Genomic DNA, 23074 nt, shown 5'->3' on the forward strand with positions numbered 1-23074 from the left:
CAGGGCCAAGTGCTTCTAAATCCACTAAAGTTTAAACCTGAATAAATTTCTCCCAGCTATTTAAATCTTATTTTGCATTAAACATAATTTGAATGTCTTCAAAGCTCTTAGGGTGGTGTTCGGGACATGGTAAACAATTGAGATTTGTTGGTTGATTCTTGGATTATCAATGTGTAGGTATAGTTGCAAAATAATTAAACTCCATTATAACTATTATATATACCTTCATCCTATCTGAGCTTCATAAATATTCTGTGAAAAAGGGCTGGTAATTTTCAGTGGTAGAAACCAGAGCTTTGTAGCAATGGAAAACTCAATAATTTTCTCCATATGGAGCATACTTTGAATTGTTCCATTGCCTTCTAAAACTTGTGTATCCGCCTGGTGGCTAGGTAGGTGGTCAAGTGCTAGGTGCTAGGTAGTTAAGTGCTAGGTGCTAGGTGGCTAAGTCTAAGTGGAAACAAGAGAAAGGGTGAAGGGAGCCTAGATGTGTTTTAGTTACCATGGCCTCTACTCCCATTGCTGCTTCAGAGCCCTTGGTGTTCAACTTGTAACCCCTTCTACCTCTCCCTGGTCTCACAACCCTGGCCAACATCTACCGACTTTGTCTGTCCTTAGAACTATCCTGTCAGCTAGTCTGTCTCTGGTGTTGGACTTGACTTCCTTTCTTGGTGCTTGGATCTTTTTTATCTTCTCTTCTTAGGACAAATATCCCTGGTACCAATCTTGTACCTGGTCTTTCTACAGCAAAAAATCATTTAGATTTGGCAGCCACAGCACTCTCTCAGCATCACCCTCAAGGGCAGAGCCTGCATAGATATGTTCTCCAGGTGCTACCTTGTCACCACCATGCAGTGGGCCTAAAATACCAATTGTTAGCTTAATGTTTGGGTATAAAAAAAGGGTGAGAACCCTCCTTTCCAAAGGTACTGTTAAAACACACTGATGTTATTTTGGAGTGTAGAGTGAAGTTACAAGCCCCTAACAAGACTTTATCTGGGACAGTATTCAACAAAAAGCTTTCCTAATTTTCTAAACTGTTCCTCTAATAAGTTGATTAGATGAAGACTTCTTAGATTGGCGTTTGATGCCTTTCCATACATATGTGCGTGTGTCACCGACTTTCTATTGCAACTGTGCTTCAGGAACACATCAGCTCATATGGCCAAATATGAGGGTTGAAAAATAATGACGTGACTCTCATTTCAGTCAAACTAGACTCTGCTATTTGACAATATGCTTCCTAGAGCTTAGGGTTCCTTTCCCCTGTTATTCACTCTTCCTTCTGCCTGCTAAAATCCAACGTATCTTGCAAGGCATAGCTCTAATGCTCTTTCTAGCGCTATTTACCTAGCTGCTAGGTGCCAGGCACTGTGGAAACTTCTATAAAGGTTACTAAGATATAAGTAAGACACAGGCCCTGCCCTCAGGAATCTTTAGCCTGAAATGGTTATAACACAATGCACACACATAAAAACACACACACAAGCCAGAATAAATGCTCTGGATTCTTTGAAGCCTCTCCTATCTAGATGTGAATATTCCATTGCGAATCCCCATCTAGATGTGAATATTCCATTGTGGAAGCCCCTAAGAATGTGATTCGTATGAGCTCATGGGCTAATGGTGAAGAAAATACTTACCTTTCTAATAAAAATGAAAAGAGGCAGTCCAGCAAGAATGTCATCATTTCAGCAAAGAAGAGAAGGAGGAGGAAGGATTTTAAAATGTCAAGCTCTGGCTGCTTGCAGTGGCTCAATCCCAGCACTTGGGAGGCTGAGGTGGGAGATCGCTTGAGGCCAGCTGAAGACTAGCCAAAGCAACATGGTGAGACCCTGTCCCTATAAAACACTTTTTAAAATTAGCGGGTGGCTTGTGCCTGTAGTCTCAGCTACTCGGGAGGCCAAAGGGGCAGGCTCACTTGAGCCCAGGAAGTCAAGACTGCAGTGAGCTATGATCACGCCACTACACCCCAGCCTGAGTGACAAGAGTAAGATCCTGTCTCCAAAAACAAAACAAAACCAAAACCAAAAGAAAACTATAAGCTCTAAAGGCTGAGAGGGTGGAAAAGGAGTTTGGCTGGAGGCAGCCGAAGGCCCTGCCGTGAGGCCTGGAATGAACAGTGAGAGAAAGGTTAGGATACCGGGACTGGAAATGCAAGACAGAAACATTCCCAGGGAAAAGCTTGCACCTGGGAATTGAGGTAGAGAGAATATTGAAGAGTTTACCTACGTGTTTTTCCCTGTCTCAGAAGAAAGGCATTACTTTGACAGATATTTTCTGCTGTAAAATCCTGAATGCTGTTAGCTTCCTTTCCCGTCCCACCTTGTTTTGCAGGTAGTCAACCTGAGGTGGCCTATTTGAGGTCAGAGTTCATATCTGGGCCAGGTGGAGTTTACTCCCCTTACAAGTTGAGCTCAGAGAGTTCAGTGACTCAGGACTCAAGAGATGGTTTCTACCAGTGTAATTTAAGGGCACCTGAACGACATTTCTTTTGCAGAGCATTAAAACCTTCCTACATACTCATCCCCACACATCATCTGGGAAAACGAGTCTCCTCTGTCTCAGGCGTCATGAGTGGGTTGTAGAGACAAGGAGTCATTGTCAATGGCTTATAATGCCTTTCACCACACCAGGCTGTGTTCTTCCCACCTCCTGACTTTACACATGGCTACTCCCAGGACAAGCTTCTCCCAGATGGTCCAGCTCGTTTGCTGCCTGACTTTCCCAGTGAGCCCTTTTGTTGGCTCCTTTGGCCCTCTTTTTGAAACAGTGGACAAGAATCAGATGATTCTGAGGTCTTGCATTTGTTTTCACTTTTTGTGTGAAATGGAATTTAAGGCCCGTAGCATTAAGTTTGAAGGAAAGATAGTTTCAGGGGAGAGCTGAGACTCTATACTTTTCCCATGGTTTACTTGCATTGCCAATGAAACATCCATTAAAGCCATCTCAGACAACTACAGAGTTTGAATTGGGGAAGAAAATACCAGGGTGGAAAAGTGGAATTTGATGTTAGCCATGCAGATGGCGACTGAACTTAAGAAAAAAGGGGAAAATGTAAAGGAAGGCCTACTGCTAGTGCCTGTGTTGTCCCAGCATGGTTTAGCTTTGGGCATTCAAAATCCCCTACCTAGCCCAGGCGGGGTGGCTCACACCTGTAATCCCAGCACTTTGGGAGGCTGAGGCCGGCGGATCACGTGAGCTCAGGAGTTCAAGACCAGCCTGGCCAACATGGCAAAACCCCATCTCTACTGAAAAATACAAAAATTAACTGGTCGTAGTGGTGCATGTCTGTAGTCCCAGCTGCTTGGGAGGCTGAAGTGGGAGAATCACTTGAAACTGGGAGGCGGAGGTTGCAGTAAGCCGAGATTGGGCCATTGCACTCTGGCCCAGGTGACAGAGTAAGACTCTGCTAAAAAAAAAAAAAAAAAAAAAAATCCCCTAGCTTGCAAAATATTGGTAGGCTGAAACTTAACAGGCAAGTAAAGTCTGCAATTAGTTTTCCTGCCCTAATCCTTTTGCCCTGAGCATCACTGTTTTCATTACGTTGCAACCATAGGCTAATTTCCACTGGATGTTCTCATTCTGTTCAGGTTTCCTGATTTTCTCTCTAGCCTCTCCATTTGGTGTAGATGTGCCTGGCTCCTTGCCAGCTCCTTCCGCTAGGGGGCGTACCTGTCCCTGGGAGACTTAATGACTGTCCGGAGCCATGTTCAAGGAAACAACATTAGTCCCTGTTGTACTCAGTATTACCAACTTCCTTGCACAAGGATGGTCAATAGGTTTCAAGTAGCATATCAATTCAATGCATTGGGAATGGTTGCCTGACTCTTCATACTGAGGATGATCCTGATAAATTAGTGACGATAGCTATGGTCCTAGGATAGGGTAGTAGCAGTATTCGCAACATTTACTTACCATATTCACAATAGAACTTCCTGCTGTCAGGCATCACCCATCAGACCTGCTCCCATGGATACTGACTCATACCTGGATGTAGCCTGGGGCTCACCATGCCCCTTGGAGTCCTGCAGGTGTGTTATTAGCTCCTTAGATCAGGTCCTGAAGTCACAATGTCTGAACCGACTTGAATTCAGAAGTCACAGCATGTTTTGTGGCTGTAGCTGAGCCTGAGATGATCAAATCATGGACCCATTGTAAGGTACTGCAAAGTTAGTGGGAGGTAGAAAGGTAGGGGACTGTGGGGGTGGGGGTGGATGTCTAAAGAAGGCCCTGCAGAGGACTGGGAAAAATAGGAGGAAAAGGGAATTGTACAAGATGACGTACCAGAAGAAATTTTTGTAATTGTTTTATGATAACATAATTGTTTCACACTTGTATTCACAGACTCTCTCAGGCACTTTTCCAAAAGCTGACCATGAAGTTTTATCAGTTTAAGAGCAAACAGGATATCGTATTTCTTTGACTTTCATGTTTTTAGGAATAAAGATAACGTGCTTTTAGGAAAGGAAAGAAAACATTAAAAAAAACCCAACCCTAAACTGTATATACTATAAAATCTTAGAATGACATACTAAAAAAACAAACTAAATTTAACTGTGGATGTTTTAGAATGTTCTTGTTATTTATATCTTTATAAATGTAAGATTTCTATTAAATCTTATTTTATCAAGTATATTCATTAAGATCAAAGGTCTAGATTTTAATCTGGACTGGACATTTACCACTTGTATGATTTTGGCCTTAGTTTCTGAAACTATAAAGTGGGGATTATGATAAAACCTATCTCAAAGGATTAGTGTCTATAAGGTGCTTAGCATAATAGTTGGCTGGTACAGAGTAAATACTCAATAATTAGTGTTGACTATTATTGTCTAGTTTACATTTGGGATGGATATTCCAGTATGACTTAATAAATATATACTTTAGAGTCCTGAAGTAAACAATCACTCATAACATCTTGAAATTCTGAGCAGGTGTGAAATATTGAGTTATGCAAATTTTTTAAAACTTTTTTTTATTTGATAAATAATTGCATATATTTAGAGTATAGAACTTTTTTTTTTTTTTTTTTTTTGAGACGGAGTCTGGCTCTGTCATTCAGGCCTGAATACAGTGGCACAATCTTGGCTCACTGCAGCCTCTGCCTCTTGGGCTCAAGCAATTCATCCATCTCAGCCTCTTGAGTAGCTGGAACTACAGGCATGTGCCACCACACTCGGCTAATTTTTGAATTTTTTGTAGAGACGAGGTTTCACCATGTTGTCCAGGCTTGTCTCGAACTCCTGAACTCCAGCAATCCGCCTGCCTTGGCCTCCCAAAGTGCTGGGATTACAGGTGTGTGCCACCATACCCAGCCTATTTATAGGGTATAATGTGATGTTTCACTGTCTGTTTACATTGTAGAATGATTAAATCAAGTTAATTATATCTATCACCTTACATATTTTTTTTTTTGTGGTGAGAACATTTAAAATCTATTTTGAGCAATTTTGAAATATGCAATATATTATTATCATTAATTATAGTCACCATTCTGTGCAATAGGTCACCAAAGCTTATTTCTTCTAACTGAAACTTTGATTAACATCTTTGATTAACATCTTTCCTTTTCCCATCTACCTCTCTCCTCAGCCTCTGGTAACTACCATTCAACTCTCAACTTAGAGGAGAGTTCAACTTTTTTAGATTCTACATATAAGTGAGATCATGCAGTATTTGTGTTTCTGTGCCTGGCTTACAGTAATGTAAATTTTATTTTGGTTGCATAATATTCAGGGGAGAGAGGTGTTAATTTTAAAAATCACATTCACTAGTGCTTATATTTTATACTAATGCAATATCATGACCTGATTTAATCTCTAATGAGAATAGTATAGTGTTCTGCATAAAAGTGGAGTCCAGAGAAATTGTTCAGAAATAAATTTGGGCCTAACCATGACTGAGGCTTGCTGCATCTGTGGCACCTCAGAAAAGTCTGGAATGTCTTATGAGAGTGGGCTATACAGTTACCCAATTTTTGCTGGACATTTAAATGATATCATTAGCTATTTGATGTTTATTGCAACACTAGATAAAGCTTTAAAAACATTTTTATGTTTAGGAGCCAAATATTCCAACCAGGGAGACAGTTTTGGTTATTTAGTGGTTAAGTGAATGGGCTTTGGAACCAGAAGGATACGGGTTCAAATTCCACCTTTATAATTACTAATAGAGCTGTTGAAAGGATTAGTTGAATTAGGCATGAAATGTATTAATGAAATGTAATGTATCATAGCAAATGCTCATTCACTCATTCATTCAGTAAATAAATAATAATGGCACATTTACCATGTGACAGGCAGTGGTCTGGGTGCCGCTGATACAGCAAGATCAAGATCTGGAAAGTCCGTGCTCACAGGGAGCTTGCATTTTAGTGGAGAGAGCCAGAAATACACCAATAAAAAAGTGTTAATAAGTGCTATGAAGAATAAAAAAAAAAACAGGCCAGGCGCGGTGGCTCACGCCTGTAATCCCACCACTTTGGGAGGCTGAGGCAGGCAAATCATGAGGTCAGGAGTTCGAGACCAGCCTGGCCAACATGGTGAAATCCTGTCACTACTAAAAATACAAAATTTAGCCAGGCGTGGTGGTGCACGCCTGTAATCCTAGCTACTCAGGAGGCTGAGGCAGGAGAATTACTTGAACCCACGAGGCGGAGGTTGCAGTGAGCTGAGATCACGCCACTGCACTCCAGCCTGGGTGACAGAGTGAGACTCTGTCTCAGAAAAAAAAAAAAAAAAAAAGTAAGGAATAGGAAGGTTTAGGGATGCTAATATCCCTAGCCAGGGAGTAAATGTCAGCTATCATCATCATCGTCATTTCATTAGCTACATTTCTAATCCTATTTTGCCAAGAGAAGAGAGAAAAATCGGACAAGTGAGAGGAAAGGGAGAAAGGGCAAAGGGCAGTAAAGGAAGGCTAAGCAGGGAAAGAGGGAGGAATAGAGAGTGCATTGAACAGGATGACGAATAAGAAAACCAACAAGGAGAAGGAAGGTAAGAGGAGACAGCAGGGACAGTTGCTTGTCTTATAAACTGGTGGTGGTGGTGGAGTTGGTGGTGGTGGTGGGGGGTGTTATTTGAAGGAAAGACAGAATGGAACTCAGAGAAAATGATATTGTTCTTTAACTGCTCAGTGGACTTTAAAATGTTTCGTTTTAGGGGCTTTCAGGACATTTTTCTGAGGGCAGGGTTGGCAACATAATTTGTGGGGCCCAGGGCAAAATGAAAATGTAGATTCCTTTTTCAAAAATCATTAAGAATTACAAGATGGTGATGACAGAGTATTAAATCAAAGGCAACTGTGTAGGTCACACACCATGAGCCAGCCCTGTCTGAGAGCAAGTACACAACAAACATTTAATAAAAATAGTTGTTGAATGAACAAAACCCGGGGCTAGTTGCTTTTGAACTCCTCTGAGGACTGGCCCGTATTTTAGAAAAAAACTGATTTTATTTGGCTTCAATTTCAAATTTCCTTCTATTGTTCTCCACCGTGGGGTCCAGATCTTTATGGAACAGCCGATTCCTGCACAGGGTTTTACAGCCGGCATCCTCCCAGACCAGCTGGGCTTTGTTTATTCTCTTGCACTTACACAGTGTGGCCACTTGGGGTCACCACAACAAAAAGGCAGAAGCTGGAGGAGGGCCCTTGTGACGGTGGACATCTGAAACGAGTGGTTAAAAGCCGCGGGGAAGGATTAGTTTATCAGAGCCAATGTATAAAGACTGTTTGTACTTTACATTTTGATACAGTTCTATAATTCTATAACAAGAGCTCTAAAACTCTTTAAGAAACATTTGAATGATGCGAAGTTTTGAGAGGATAATGATAGGGTTCCCAGGGGTGAGGAGGGGAATCTTTTTGTAGATGTGTACCCTACCTCCAAAAACATGCATTTGGCCGGGCGTGGTGGCTCACGCCTGTAATGCCAGCACTTTGGGAGGCCGAGGCGGGCGGATCACGAGGTCAGGAGATTGAGACCATCCTGGCCAACATGGTGAAACTCTATCTCTACTAAAATACAAAAAATTAGCTGGGTGGGCTGGCGCGGTGGCTCATGTCTGTAATCCAAGCACTTCTGGAGGCCGAGGTGGGTGGATCACGAGGTCAGGAGTTCAAGACCAGCCTGGCCAAGATGGTGAAACCCCATCTCTAGGCCGGGCGTGGTGGCTCAAGCCTGTAATCCCAGCACTTTGGGAGGCCGAGGCGGGTGGATCACGAGGTCAGGAGATCGAGACTATCCTGGCTAACATGGTGAAACCCTGTCTCTACTAAAAATACAAAAAACTAGCCGGGCGTGGTGGCGGGCGCCTGTAGTCTCAGCTACTTGGGAGGCTGAGGCGGGAGAATGGCGTGAACCCGGGAGGCGGAGCTTGCAGTGAGCCGAGATCAGGCCACTGCACTCCAGCCTGGGAGACACAGCGAGACTCCGTCTCAAAAAAAAAAAAAAAAAAAAAAAAAAAAAAGAAACCCTATCTCTACTAAAAATACAAAAATTAGCTGGGCCTTGTGGCTGGTGCCTGTAATCCCAGCTACTCGGGAGGCTGAGGCAGAGAACTGCTTGAACCTTGGAGTCGGAGGCTGCAGTGAGCCGAGACCGCACCACTGTACTCCAGCCTGGGCAACAGAGCGAGACTCTGTTTAAAAAAAAAAAAAAATAGCTGGGTGTGGTGGCACATGCCTGTAGTCCCAGCTACTCAGAAGGCTGAGGCAGGGGAATCACTTGAATTTGGAAGGCGGAGGTTGCAGTGAGCCGAGATCGCGTCACTGCACTCCAGCCTGGTGACACAGCAAGACAGCGTCTCAAAAGAAAAAAAGGAAAAAGAAAAACATGTCATTTACAACATTAAGCTTAATACGAGAAGTAGTCGCATGTCGATCATTCACTTACTAATTGAGCCCCTACTATATGCAAGGCACTGGGCTGGACAGTGAACGATACAGGCATCGTCCCTGTGCTTGACGTAGGAGCAGTTCCTGGAAATGGAGACAGACTCAGTGATTTGTTCACCACCATGATATGTGCTTCCAAGGATGAGTGAGCACTGCCCCCAAGACAACGAAAGGCGCTTGCCTTAAAAGCACAGGATCCAGAGGGTTCACTAAAGTGGGTCTGGAACCAAGAATCCAACCCAAAGACACGTTCCTGTTTCCCTCTCTACAAAAGTAGGAAACATATTTCAGGTGGTTTACACCCACCAAGCATGCAGAAAACCCTGATACACAATCAGGTTATTTTTTTTTAATGATTAGAAAAAAGAACATTTATGTGTCTGGTTTTTATTTTTATTTTATCAAAGAGGAGGCTAAAATGCTGGGCTCTCTGGCTTACTAGCAAATGCCTGATAACCCTAGTCACCAAGGCTAATGTTGACTGAGCTCTAGGCTAAACATTACACATATATTACCTTCTTTAATCCTCACACAATTTGGTAAGCTAGGGATTCTTATTGTCCTTAATTCACACTTGAAGAAGCTGAGGCTTAGTCAAGTTAAGTAACATCCCGAGGCCTAGCATCTAGTAAGAGATGAGTTGGAATTTGAACTCAAGTAGTTAAATGCCAGACCAGAGCAGTTGCACTCTACAACCTCATTCTGAGGGAGGCGCTTTCCCAAGACAGGTCATTAGTCTGTAGATAAATGATGCAAAGATAAGTTGCTAATGACTAAGAGTTTATTTACAAGTCAAATCCTTACTTTGCCAATTAGTTTTATACTGGACACAAAATGCATCTCCTGCTCTGCTGGTCTTCCTAGTGTATCTTTCTTCTTCCAGGAGTCCTGAAAAGAGATTTTGGATTGATCTCTGGAAGTCAATATCCACTGCCAAAAAATAATTCCACATGCATCTGCAATCTACCTGTCTGTGCCCTGCTACTCCATAACCTTCTTAGTGCAGACATTAAATCATTCACTCCTAGGGGCTGGGCGTGGTGGCTCATGCTTGTAATCCCAGCACTTCAGGAGGCCGAATCAGGGTGATGACTTGAGGGAAGGAGTGGGAGACCAGCCTGGCCAACATGACGAAACCCCGTCTCTACTAAAAATACAAAAATTAGCTGGACGTGGTGGCTTGCACCTGTAATCCAAGCTACTCAGGAGGCTGAGCAGGAGAATCGCTTGAACCCGGGAGGCAGAGGTTGCAGTGAGCCAAGATCGTGCCACTGCACTCCAGCCTGGGCAACAGAGAGAGACTCCATCTTAAAAAACAAACAAACAAACAAAAACCATTTATCCTTTGGATGGGCTTCCCCCACCCCACATTTATATATTTGATATATCTATGTCCATGATTAAAATTAGGGCTGGGCGTGGTGGCTCACGCCTGTAATCCCAACACTTTAGGAGGCTGAGGCCGGCAGATCACCTGAGGTTGGGAGTTTGAGACCAGCCTGACCAACATGGAGAAACCCCGTCTCTACTAAAAATACAAAATTAGCTGGGCGTGGTGGCACATGCCTGTAATCCCAGCTACTCGGGAGGCTGAGGCAGGAGAAACGCTTGAACCCAGGAAGCGGAGGCTGCAGTTAGCCAAGATCACGCCATTGTTACCCAACCTGGGTAACAAAAGCAAAACTCCGTCTCAAAAAAACCAACCAAACAAACAAAACAAATGTACAGTTAGTTATTTAGGACATTTAACTTTGAATTCTTAGCTAAAACCTCCCGGTACTCACGGAACTGTCAGAAGTCTCAGAGGGAACCAGCAAAAACTGTTTCAGAAGGAGAAGTGGTAAATGGACTTCCTTCCATGTTCACTTGAATTTCGGGGAAGATACTGCTGCTTATGTTGAAGTAATCTCTCTGGGCAGGTGTTGAAACAGGCCTGGCCTGAGGAGTGCCTAAGCAGGGCTGGTTTCCCAGAGCAGGGGTACACTTGGAGCTGGCTTTGGAATAAAAGATATCAGGACAGGTGAAGAAAAGGCAGAAAGTTCTAGGTAGGGAATGATCAGGAAAGTAATGCTCCAGCTGGAGACACTGGTCAAATAGGAAGCCGGCCTGTGCCACATGCCCTGCTCTCCTCATCTTGCTCGCTATCATAGTTCACTGCAGCCTCGAACTCCTGGGCTCAAGTGATCCTCCCACCTCAGCCTCCCAAAGGTCTGGGATTATAGGTGTGAGCCACTGTGCTTGAGCTAAGATAAGTTCTTAAGAGGGGAAAATAACCTTTTGAAAATTGAAACTGAGACATAAAAAAATGAAGACAAACTTTGTCCCCTCCCACAAAGAGAATGAAAAGCTAGGTCTCTCTGCAGGAAATGGAAGACTATCTTAGCTCAATGGATGTGTATAGCCGGAATCCATTGCTCTGAAGATTCCAGATTAATAGGAAGGTGGGCATTAGCAATGTTTTACAGGGCCCTTCCTAAGTTTGGTAGGCAGTGGGTCCCACTGATGCTCACATTCTAATCCCTGGAACCTGTGAATATGTTATTTTTACATGACAAAGGGGATGTTGCATATGTGATTAAAGTTAAGGACCCTGAGATGGAAGATTATCCTGGATTAAATGGTTGGGTCCACTCTAATCATATGGGTCCTTAAAAACTGAGCATCTTTTCTAGCCTAAGTCAGAGTCAGAGGAAGATGTGACCACAGAAGAATGATCAGAGAGATGCTACTAGATTTGAAGATGGATGAAGGGGGCCATGAGCCAAGGAATGTGGGTGGCCTCCAGAAGCTGGAAAAGGCAAAGATATTCTCCTGCAGGGTCTCAGGCAAGGAACACAGACATGCTGACACCTTGATTTTTAGCCCAGTGAGACCTGTGACAGACTTCTAACGTACAGAACTGTAAGATAATATGTCTGAGTCATTTTAAGCTAGTCAATCTGTAGTGATTTGTTATAGCAACAATGGAAAACTCATACACCATAGGACAGCAATATGAGGTAGACACTGCTATTGTCATTTACAGTCATTTAACTGACATAGAACTAGGTTCTTGCCCAATGTTACATAGCTGTCAAGTGATATTTATCCAAGAATTAATGTCTTCAGACACTGGTCTTCAGAGCTCATGCTCTATTATACAAAACCACCTCCCAGGATGTTTGTGGGGAGGAGGCTGGAGGTAGGTTTCGAGTAAAAGCTCACTGAGGGTGAGTGAGTTACACAGCTGGATAAAGAGCTGGTTGACTCAAAGGGAAGCTTTTCAAAGCCCTGGATTAATGTAGAGCAGAAAGTAGTTGTTCCTCAGGCTAGGTTTACATTCTGTTCCTGTTTAGTCTTCCTTCCTCCCTGCTTTGATCATGACAAACTGGTTTACTCAGTGTCCCACAAACATGTCATTAAGCAGGACTTTTTTCTACACTGATACTTTTGTCCAAGCCTCCTTGCCTTCTCTCTCCCACCTCCCTGCTGCTAACCCCCTTTCAAGAGCTCTCACCCCTCCTCAACCCAGCTACCCTGACCTGGGGGCACTGGGATTCAGGGACTTTGGCATGAATCACACATCGCCCTGGGCTTTTTTTTTTTTTTTCCAGTATCTTTGCCATCAAGTGCCTTAATTTCTCGTCATTTCATTTTTCTGTCGCTTATAATTTATTTCCAAGTTGACTGGCCACTGGTGGACTTCTTGCAGGTGAGGACATGAATCCACCTGGAGCGGTCTTCATGGTCAACTGGGATCTTTATTCGTTCCTAAAATAAATCTTACTATCACACGCAATTTTGCTTTTCGTGAGCGCATGTGTTCCTTTCTCTGATTGCCCACAACGCAGAGTACATCAGGCCCTTGTTAAATGTCCCCGTGGCTCTTATTACAGAGGAAGGGTGATGATCTGAGTGTCCACCTCGCTGACTACTACGGTATCCCCAGCGTGTGGCACAGGGTGTGGCACGCACAGAAGACAAGAATATATGTTAAAGCCCAAAGGCCGGGCTAGACGCCCAGGAGGGGCTGGCCGCGAGGGAGAGCAGGAGGCCAGCTGGGTACCCGGCAGCCGCCCGCAGCCCCCACTCACTCCCGCAGGTGCGGGGGCGGGAGCCGGGTAGCGCGCCTCCCGCCCGGCGTTCCGCGCGCCCCTCAGCCGCCGACTCTCGCGCCCCGCCCCCGCCCCGCCCCTCCGCGCTCGCGCCACCTGGCGCTCGCCCCCGTCGTTCCCGCGGCGCCGCGCCTCTCCGGTTCCTCAGCTTCCAGCCAAAATGGCGGAGAGCAGCGAGGGTCTGGGCACCGTCCCCGAGCACGAGCGGATCTTGCAGGAGATCGAGAGCACCGACACCGCCTGCGTGGGGCCCACCCTCCGGTAAAGATCTCATCCCCCAAGGACTTCGGCTCCCCGCCCTGCGCCGGCTGCTCCTCAGGAGCCGGGCGGGGCGTCTGCCGCCGGCCGCGCGCGAAGCTCCCCGACAGGTGGTGCGCGCGGGGGCGGACGGGGGCGCTCGCGGGTGGCGGAACTCTAGCCCGGACCCGGGCGGGACCGAGAAGGCGGCTGCACCTGTCGGCGCGGCCTGCCTCCGCCTCTGGAGCTGTCACCCCGCAGCCGGTGGGTGTGGCTGCCGCAGCGTCTCTAACCCCGGGCGCCGCGGTGCGGCCCCGCGTTCTTCCCCTGGCTGCAGCCCCAGGGCCCGAGGACACTCCTGGGGCCTGGCCCCGTCTCGCTCGTGGCAGGACTGAGGGCTGCTCGGCCGCGGGCGTGCCAGGCTAGGGTCGACAGCCGGCAGTCGGCGTGTCGGAGGTGGCAGGTCGCGCGCGGGTGGAAAGCCTGGTGCGCCAGGCTGCCACGGGCGTGGGAGAATTGAAATTGAGCGGGAGACGCCGGCCCCTTACCCCTGCTCCCCCGCGCGGCCGGAGTGGGCGAGAAGAGCGCGTGGGCTGGAGGGGAGGAGCTGCTTGCTGCTTGGGAACGCCCTAGGGTGACCCTGCACTCGCGGGATCTAAGCTGCTTTGGAGGCAGAACAGCTTTTACTTATTTACAAACATTTCATTAAAATTGCATTAATTGTTCCGGTTATTTTAAATCGAGTTCCTCCTCATTCATTTTAAGAGTAGTACTAGGTAATGCATATTCCATGCCAGACTGAATGAATACCTGCTGTTCCGATAGAATATTATTAGCCAGGCACCGTAATGAGCCATGGGTTAGGTTAGGCACTGTCTTCAAGAATAAGTTCCTTTTACATATAAGGTTTCATCTTTTGGAGTGATGATATGATAAATGAAGTTATGATTCACTTACGGAACTTGAGACTGATTATGCTTTATCATTAGTATTTATTCGGAATACTCTTCCTAGAAATAGAGCGCTGTACAGTTTGTGAACCGGTGAATGTAGTGTAAATTGAAGCCAGTTCAAGTTATGTAAATACACCTTGCCCTTAAGAGTCAGGAGGCCTGGGTTCTTGTTTTGCCCTAGTCCTGCCACTGATGAAATGTGCAGTCATGGAAAACAATTATTTAACCTCTCTGGATCTCGGTTTCGTTGTTTGTAGAATGGGGAGGGGAGAGTATTCAGATGTCCAGGAAGCTCAGAACATTAGGGACCTTGCCTATTTGTTCACTGCTGTGTCCCTAAGACCAAGCATGTGGTAGGAATGTTACAAATTTTTGTTACATAAAGTTTCTGCTATGATATGATAATGCATAATTAGTGCATTTCCTTAATTTTCCAACATTATTATGTCTTTTAATAAACTATACTTGGTAATGAAAGAAGTAAGATTAAAAGGAAGCTTTGTTTTCATCACTGCATCTTGAAACAGTGCAGTGCGTGATAAAGTTACTAGAGTAGTTTATTTGTGAAGATAGTACTGGTTATGAAAGAGGTGCTTCATCTTGGGAAAATGTGCTAGGTAGTGTCCTTGAAAAAAGATGAAATTAACTTAGAAGAACATTTTGAGATATATTGAGAGATTTTTGGGACACTCAGGAACAGAGTATTTGTATTCATAGTGTTATTCCGTTCTCTTTTGTTGGGCAGTTGTTTCAACTGGCTCATTTTGTTTGAACCCACTCTCTTTAGCAAACTCTAGTGACTCACACTTATCCCATATATATGTATATTTATGTCTCATTTATAAGCAGACGCTTTTTGCACACATATAGAGGGTACTGCTAGCAGTCTTTTCTCTTGAACATTGTTTAAGCTACTACTGTTTTTTTCCCTGTATTTTTTTTTTCAGGTTTCACTAAGTGAAGTGTTAATACTGCATTTTAAAAACCATTTATTATGGAAGCATTTTAAATGTTTACAGAAGTAAAATAGTGTAATGAACCACCATGAACGGTCATCTAGCTTCAATTCATTCCCTGGCCAGTCTTGTTTGAGCTTTTCCCTTATCTACTCCCCCTCATCTTGGATTATTTTGAAGGAAATCCAAGACATCAATTTATTCATAAATATTTTAGTATTAAGATTAATTTTTGTTGTTATTTCCTATCTTTTAGCTGGCCTGAGACTTATTTTATTTATATTGTTTTTTCTCAGCGGCAGGATTTTTCGGCCTGACCTTTTCCTGAGAAGCATGTGATAAACTTTCCACAGGCCCTGACAAATAACATGGTTCTTTGACCACAACAGAAGTATATTAGAAATCAATAGTAAAAACGAAAACAAAAACTATCTGGAAAATTCCCAAATATTTGGTCATTGACTAACACACAAAAAAAATAAATCAAAAGGGAAATTAGAAAGTATTTTAAACTGAGTAAAATGAAAACACAACATATCATTTGTGAATGCAGCTGAAGAAATACTTAGAAGTTTATGGCACCAAACACCTCTACTAGAAAAGAATGGCTTCAGCTTCTAACCTAAGAAACTAGGAAAAGAAGAGTATATGAAATTCAGAAGAGTGGAAGAAAGGAGATGGTAAAGATCAGAGTGGAATTCAGTGAGACAGAAATGCAGAAAATCAGTGTTATTGTAATAGCACAAAAAAAGGGAAAGAAGGAATATAGCTATATAAGAGTAACATTTCTATATTTTACTGGATGAGAATAATTCTGAAGTAGATTCTGAGAGCAACCACTAAGAAATAACTTTTTTCTAAATTCCAGAAAAAAATCACTAGTTAAGATATTTGCTTAATGCAAAAGAAGCAGTAAAGGAATAGAGGAGCAAAAAAAAAAAAAAAAAAAAAAAAAAGAGACATAGAACCCAAGATGTGAATCCAACTATATAAATAATAACATTAAATATGAATAGAGTAAACAATCAAAAGGCATAGGTCCTCAAACTGGATAAAAATAATATCCAAAGATGTGTTATCTACAAGAGATACATTTTAGATTTAATGACAAACATAGGGTAAAAGTAAACAGAAAAACATGTATCATGAAAAGAGCAACCATAAGAAAGCTGCAGTAGCTATACTAATATCTGACATAACAGACTTTAAAACAAGTCTAGAAATAAAGGATATTTTATGATGGCAAATGGTCAATCAATAAGGAATATATAAAGTATAAACATATGTGCGTCTAACAACAGAGTCTGAAAAGACATAAAAACTACCCATCATTCAATAATGGATAGAACAACTAAGCAGAAGACCAAAAGGGAGCAGGAGACTTGAACAATACTCTTAAGCTAATTAGACCTACCAGACCTCCATAGAATACTCCCTCCAACAACAGTAGGATACACAAGGGAACATGGAACATTATCCAGTACAGACTATGTTAGGCAATAAAATAAGCCTCAATAAACTTAAAATAAACTGAAACCATACAAATTATTATCTCTGACTGCAATGGAATTAAATTAGAAATTAATAACAGAAGGACATTTTAGAAATTCACAAATATGTTGAAATTAAGCACATTTCTAAATAACTAGTGAATCAAAGAGGAAATAATAAGGAAAATTAAAGATATTTTGAAGAAAGGTAAATGAAAACATACAATGCCAAAAATGTTTAGATGAAGCCAATGCTGTTCTTAGAGAAAAATTTATAGCTGTAAAAACCAATATTAAAAAATAAGAAAAATCTCAAATTAATAACCCAAACTTCCATCATAAGGTTGGGTTCCATCATAATGAAAAAGAGAGCAACCTAACCCAAAACAAGGAGAAGAAAGAAAGTAATAAAGATTAGATCAGATGTAAATGTAACAGAAAAACAACAGAGAGGCCAGGGGCACTGGCTCACACCTGCAATCCCAGAAATTTGGGAAGCAAATGCAGGCGGATCACCTGAGGTCAGGAGTTCAAGACCAGCCTGGCCAACATGGCAAACCCCGTCTCTACTAAAAATATAAAAATTAGCCAGGCATGGTGGCGTGTGCCTGTAATCCTAGCTACTTGAGAGGCTGAAACAGTAGAATCGCTTGAACCCAGGAGGCCGAGGTTGCAGCGAGCCAAGATTGCGCTACTGCACTGCAGCCTGGGCAACAGCGCGAGACTCCATCTCAAAAAAAAAAAAAAAAAAAAAGAAAAAACAAAAACAATAGACAAAAAAAAATCAATAAAACAGAGTTGGTTCTCTGAAAAGATCAACAAAAGTGACAAACCTTTCGCTAGAATGACCAAGAAAAAAACAAAGACTCAAATTACTCAATTCAAGAACAAGAGAGAACGTTACAGAACTAAAAATAAGAAAAAGTTAGGAACAATTTTATGTCAACAACTAAAACAATCTAAATGAAACACAACAAATTCCTAGAAAAACACAAACTATCAAAAGTAATTCAGATTTTCTATTTTTCTTTGAGGAGTTCTTTGGAGCTCTTTGTACTTACCTTCTGCCTCACCCCCGATTATAATCCTTGAGCCACTGCTCTAGATCTGCGGGCACGAACAGTGGCCTTCCTCTTTTGGAGTGATATCCTTGCTTTAAGAGCATGGTGCTGGGTGAGATGGCAGTCTCTGGTCTTGGCTTGCCTCTCTCAGTGTGGAGCCTCTCTGGTATGAGCAGGCCGAGGTGAGGGCAGCTGGGTCCCCAATATCGGTGGTTGTTATTACTGTGGTATAGCTTCTGTTCTATGACATCCTCCAGGGGCTGGGTGGATGAAGGAGGACTGGTTGGAAGAATGGAGCCCTTATTCTCTCTGCCACACTCACCTTGTTTTTTGGTTCTGCAACACAGTTGGGGTAGGGGTAAGAAATTCTGAATGCCTGCCCTTTCTTTGGCTCTTGACTGAAACCCTGGTGGGAAAGAGAGCCCCACCTTCTTAGCCACTCCCACCTGGGTAGATCTGTCACCTGAACAGGTGGTTGGGAAAAGGTGGTTGTGGGTCATGGGTCAAGGGCCACAAACTCTTACTGTTCTTACCAAGTATGCAGTAGATTTTCTTGGATAAATGTTTCTTCTTTTGCTGTATGCTCTTACGACAATTTTCAGAAATTCAAATGGTGTTTCTAAAAATAATTTTCATTAGTTAGAGTTGTTTCATTAGGGAACGGTTTGTGGAATTAGGGTTGTTTCATTAAGGAACAGGTTTGTGGAATTAGGGTTGTTTCGTTAGGGAACAGGTTTGTGGATATCCTCACACTGTTATTGCAGAAGTGTATCCCCCTCAAATATTATTCTTGTTTTATTTTTTTTCCTAAATAGAGTTAACATCAATGTAAAAAAAAAGCCATTTTAAAATGTGTATTTCAGTGACATTTAGTACATTCAGAGTGCTGTGCAGCCATCGTCTCTATCTAGTTTTAAAACATTTTTCATCATTACAGAAAGAAACCTTGTACACATTAAATAGTCACTCTTCATTTTCTCTCTTCTTCTAGCCCCTGGCAACCAGTTTTCTGCTTTCTGTACTATGATTTTACCTATTTTGGATATTTCATGTAATAGAAGAATATAATATGTGGTTTTTGTGTGTGTCTGGCTTCTTCCACTTTAGCATGCTCATCTATATTGTAGCATGAATCAGTACTTGTTATGTCTGAAGTTTCATGTCCCCCCACCATAATTCATATGTTAAAACCTAAATCACCAATGTGATAGTATTAGTAGGTAGGGCATTTGGGTGGTAGTTATGAGGGCACATCACTCATGAATGGGACTAGTAGTAGTCTTAGGAAAGAGAGAGAGAGATTCCGAGAGCTAGCTTGCCCCTTCTACCATGCGAGGATGCAGTTACAAGGCACCATCTATGAACCACAACTCACTAGACACTGAAACTGCTGTGATCTTGTACTTCCCAACCTCCAGAGCTGTGAGAAAGAAATTTCTGTTGTCTGTAAGCTACCCAGTCTACAGTATTTAGTTATAGCAGTCCATATGGACAGCTATGTGGGCAATATCAAGAAAAACCCTGTCTCAAGGAAAAAAGTACTATTCTTTTTATGGCTGAATAATTCTCATTATATAGACATTCCACATTTTATTTATTCATTCATTCATTGATGGACATTTGTTTCTACCTTTCGGTGGTTGAGAATATGCTGCTATGAACATTCATGTACAAATTTTAGTTGAATGCCTATGTTCAGTGTTTGGGGGAATCACCTAAGAGTGGAATTGTTGGGTCAAATGGTAATTCTGTATTTAACTTTTAGAATCTGTTTTGTGAAGTGTCAATAGTTTGGAGTACACAAGTCTCTGAAACTGCCTTTCATTGTTGAAGATACAAGCTCGACTTAACAACATCTTTTTTTCCTGACTTTAGCAGGGGAAACCTTTAGTATTTCTTTATCAGGATAACTCTGGCTTGTGGGCATTTTTTTTTGTTTTGTTTTTTGAGATAGAGTCTCACTCTGTTGTCCAGGCTGGAGTGCAGTGGTACGATCTCAGCTCACTGCAACCTCTGCCTCCTGGGTTCAGGTGTTTCTCCTGCCTTGGTCTCCTGAGTAGGTGGGTGCCCACCACCATGCCTGGCTAATTTTTGTATTTTTTTTAGTAGAGACAGGGTTTCACCATGTTGGCCAGGTTGGTCTTGAACTCCTGACCTCAGTTGATCCGCCCACCTCGGCTTCCCAAAGTGCTGGGATTATAGGCGTGACCCACTGCGTGAGGCCCAGCTCTGGCTTTTGAGCTGAGGTATTTGTATTTTATCATGTTAAGGAATTATTCACCAATACTGCTTTTATTAGCAAGAAAGGCTGTTTAATTTTGTCAGATGTTTCTTGTGCATCTGTGGAGATGTTCATATGATTTTTTCTTATTTGCTCCATCAGTATGATTGAGTTTATTAATGGATTTCCTATTATTGAAATAGTCCTGCTTCTTAGTATAAACCCCATTTGGTCATGATGATTTGCTCTTTCAATGTGTTTTTGAATTCTGTTGGCTAGTATGCTTTTAAAGATTTTTTGCATTGATATTTATAAGCGAGATTGCTTTGTAGTTTGCACTTCGGTGCACTTTGCACATTGGTGCAGACTTTTTCAGATCTTTGAATCAATGTTACACTCATTTCATTAAACAAAATTGGAAGTTTTTCTTTTTTTGGCATTATATAATTAGTGTTGGTGTTATCTTTTTTTTTTTTTTTTTTTGATATGGTGTCTTGCTGTGTTGCCAGGCTGGAGTGCAGTGATGCGATCTCGGCTCACTGCAACCTCCGACTCCCTGGTTCAAAGCGATTTTCCTGCCTCAGCCTCCTGAGTAGCTGGGATTACAGGCACGTGCCATCACACCCAACTAATTTTTGTATTTTTAGTAGAGATGGGGTTTCATCATGTTGACCAGGATGGTCTCGATCTCCTGACCTTGTGATCCACCTACCTTGGCCTCCCAAAGTGCTGGGATTACAGGTGTGAGCCACCGCGCCTGGCTGATGTTATCTATTTTTTAAAGTTTCTCTGAATTACCCCTGTGAAAATCAATGGATCTGGTCCTTTTGGTAGAGGAGTCTTTTAACTCTTTTTTCTGTTTCTTCTGTGATAATTGGTCTGTTTTAGACTTTCTCTCTGGAGGGTCAATAAGTTGTATTCTTTTGAAAAATTATTTCTTCAAGTTTATCAAATTTGGGTAGACTTGTGCAGTCTTACTAAAAATAAGATTTTGGCCCAGCACGGTGACTCATGCCTATAATCACAGCACTTTGGGAGGCTGAAGTGGGAGGATCATTTGAGCCCAGGTGTTTGAGACCAGTCTGGGCAACATAGGGAAACCCATTATCTACAACAAACAAACAAAAACTACATTAGCTGGACACCTGTGGTCTCAGCTACTTGAGAGGCTGAGGTGGGAGGTTGGGGCTGGAGTGAGCTATGATTATGTTCCTGCACTCCTGCCTGGGCAACAGAATAAGACCCTGTCTCAAAAAAAAAAAAAAAAAAATATAGGCCTGTTGTGGTGGCTCACGCCAGTAATCCCAGCACTTTGGGAGACTGAGGCCGGAGGATCACTTGAGTCCATGAGATCGAGACCAGCTTGGCCAACATGATGAAACCCTGTCTCTACTGAAAATGCAAAAATTAGTGGGTGTGGTGGTGGACACCTGTAATCCTAGCCATTCTGGAGGCTGAGGCAGGTGAATTGCTTGAGCCTGGAAGGTGGAGGTTGCAGTGAGACGAGATCGTGCCACTGTACTCCAGCCTGAGTGACAGAGCGAGATTCTGTCTCAAAGAAAAATAACAATAATAATAATTTCTTCTCTTTCAATGGTTATATCCCACTTGTCAGTCCTAATTTTAGTATTTTTTGTATTTAAATTTAAATTTTGTGTATTTGTAATTTCAGTCATTGTTTTCCCCTTTTGTTTGGTTAACTAGTGGTTTTTCTGTTTTGCTGATTTTTTTAAAAAGCTGTTTTTGGATTTAGTAGTTCCACACATTTTCTATTTTCTAGCTCATTCTTTTCTGCTTTTATTTTTAATGATTCTTTCCATTCTTTTTTTTTTTTTTTTTTTGAGACGGAGTCTCGCTGTGTCGCCCAGGCTGGAGTGCAGTGGCCGGATCTCAGCTCACTGCAAGCTCTGCCTCCCGGGTTTTTACGCCATTCTCCTGCCTCAGCCTCCCGAGTAGCCGGTACTACAGGCGCCCGCCACCTCGCCCGGCTAGTTTTTTGTATTTTTTAGTAGAGACGGGGTTTCACCGTGTTAGCCAGGATGGTCTCGAACTCCTGACCTCGTGATCCGCCCGTCTCGGCCTCCCAAAGTGCTGGGATTACAGGCTTGAGCCACCGCGCCCGGCCGATTCTTTCCATTCTTTTATTCTTTTCCTGGCTTTTTGCATTTTGTACCTAATTCATTTATTGATGTTATTATTTAATGCTATTCTTCCTCACTGACAATTGCTCTAGGTGTATTCTACATGTTCTGCTATATCTCCCTTATTGCCCCTTTAAAGCAGTTCTGCTGTATTTCTTTCCCCTTTGATCCAAAAGTTTTTTCATAGTGTGTGTTTTTTTATAACTTTCCAAGTGTAGAGAGTCTTTTTTATTTGTTAAATTTTGCTACTGATTTCTAGTTTTATTACATTATAGTTAGCTTAGTCTGTTTTTATTCTATTCTTTAAAATTAATTGAGGTTTTATTAGTGGCTTAATATATGGTTAGTTTTCATGAGCATTCTATGTGCTCTTGAAAATAAAGTATGCTTTTTTATTAGGCCTCATAGTTTTATACACATACATGTCTTATTAATTAAGTTCATTATATCTTCTAAACTCTCATGTTATTTTTTACCTGATCATTCTTGGATTGAGAAAGGTATGTTAAAGTCCCCTTTTATTAACTTGTTTCTCTTTCTTCTTGCATCTCCTATAGTTTCTGTTCGATGAGTTTGGTTTTGAATTTTAGGGTGTATAAATATTAATGTTATACCTTTATTTTGAAAAATAAAGATATTTATAGACTTTATAGTCTTTAGCATTATAAATTAGTGCATTATAAATGCACAAATAATAAGTGCAAATTCAATTAATTTTCTGTTTTGTTTTCTATGATTGAGCAGTATTCTTTTTGTTTTGCTGTGAAGTTAGCCCTTCAGTGAATTTCTTCTTAACTGTAGATTAAGATTCCTGTAAAAGACTTGGGTTAAGCATATAGTTCATCTCGTAAGCTGTTATGCAAAGTGCACATTAGATCTGCTCTAGTCAGTCTGATATTTTTGTTTAATTTTCTAAAGTTTTCTAGGAAAGCAGTCTATTTTTGCATTCATTAATCTACTTAATTGTTTAAACTTTTTGAATTAAAATTTATTTTCGCAATTCAATTTATCCTAGAGGACAAA

General features: G+C 42.2%; 1 protein-coding gene and 3 long non-coding RNA genes across 23 annotated transcripts in view; 2 read left to right on the top strand and 2 right to left on the bottom strand.

Annotated features, from left to right (window-relative positions):
- The window catches only part of EXOC6 (exocyst complex component 6), a 218721-nt gene that overhangs the window by 9064 nt on the left and 186583 nt on the right, over window positions 1-23074 (top strand). For 8 of the 19 annotated variants that reach the window (XM_077946789.1, XM_077946794.1, XM_077946791.1 and 5 more), the window contains exon 1: window positions 13131-13253. The exons of 8 other annotated variants lie outside the window; for them this stretch is intronic. Coding sequence is in view for 3 of the 11 variants with exons in the window: in XM_001088450.4 (XP_001088450.3) it covers window positions 13153-13253 (101 nt within the window). In the remaining 8 variants the exon portion in view is untranslated. Of the gene's footprint in view, window positions 1-13130; window positions 13494-23074 lie in introns of those variants that run through there. 3 more of the 19 variants (XM_077946796.1, XM_077946792.1, XM_077946790.1) reach the window with 2 other exon arrangements.
- Window positions 478-3437, bottom strand: LOC144331201 (uncharacterized). The gene is made up of 2 exons (XR_013398165.1): window positions 3171-3437; window positions 478-1767 (listed from the first exon to the last, which is right to left on the bottom strand). It is a non-coding gene; the product is annotated as an uncharacterized LOC144331201 (long non-coding RNA).
- LOC114670005 (uncharacterized) lies at window positions 7338-10811 on the bottom strand. 2 transcript variants are annotated; one of them, XR_013398160.1, is made up of 4 exons: window positions 10683-10720; window positions 9703-9786; window positions 8897-8982; window positions 7338-7669 (listed from the first exon to the last, which is right to left on the bottom strand). It is a non-coding gene; the product is annotated as an uncharacterized LOC114670005 (long non-coding RNA). The 2 variants fall into 2 exon arrangements; XR_013398159.1 differs by lacking the exons at window positions 7338-7669; window positions 8897-8982 and adding an exon at window positions 9866-10045 and having other exon boundaries at window positions 9666-9786; window positions 10683-10811.
- Window positions 21092-22375, top strand: LOC144331198 (uncharacterized). The gene is made up of 2 exons (XR_013398161.1): window positions 21092-21192; window positions 22000-22375. It is a non-coding gene; the product is annotated as an uncharacterized LOC144331198 (long non-coding RNA).

The sequence above is a fragment of the Macaca mulatta genome, chromosome 9, assembly GCF_049350105.2.
Source record: "Macaca mulatta isolate MMU2019108-1 chromosome 9, T2T-MMU8v2.0, whole genome shotgun sequence".
In the NCBI taxonomy this organism is placed as follows: Eukaryota; Metazoa; Chordata; class Mammalia; order Primates; family Cercopithecidae; genus Macaca; species Macaca mulatta.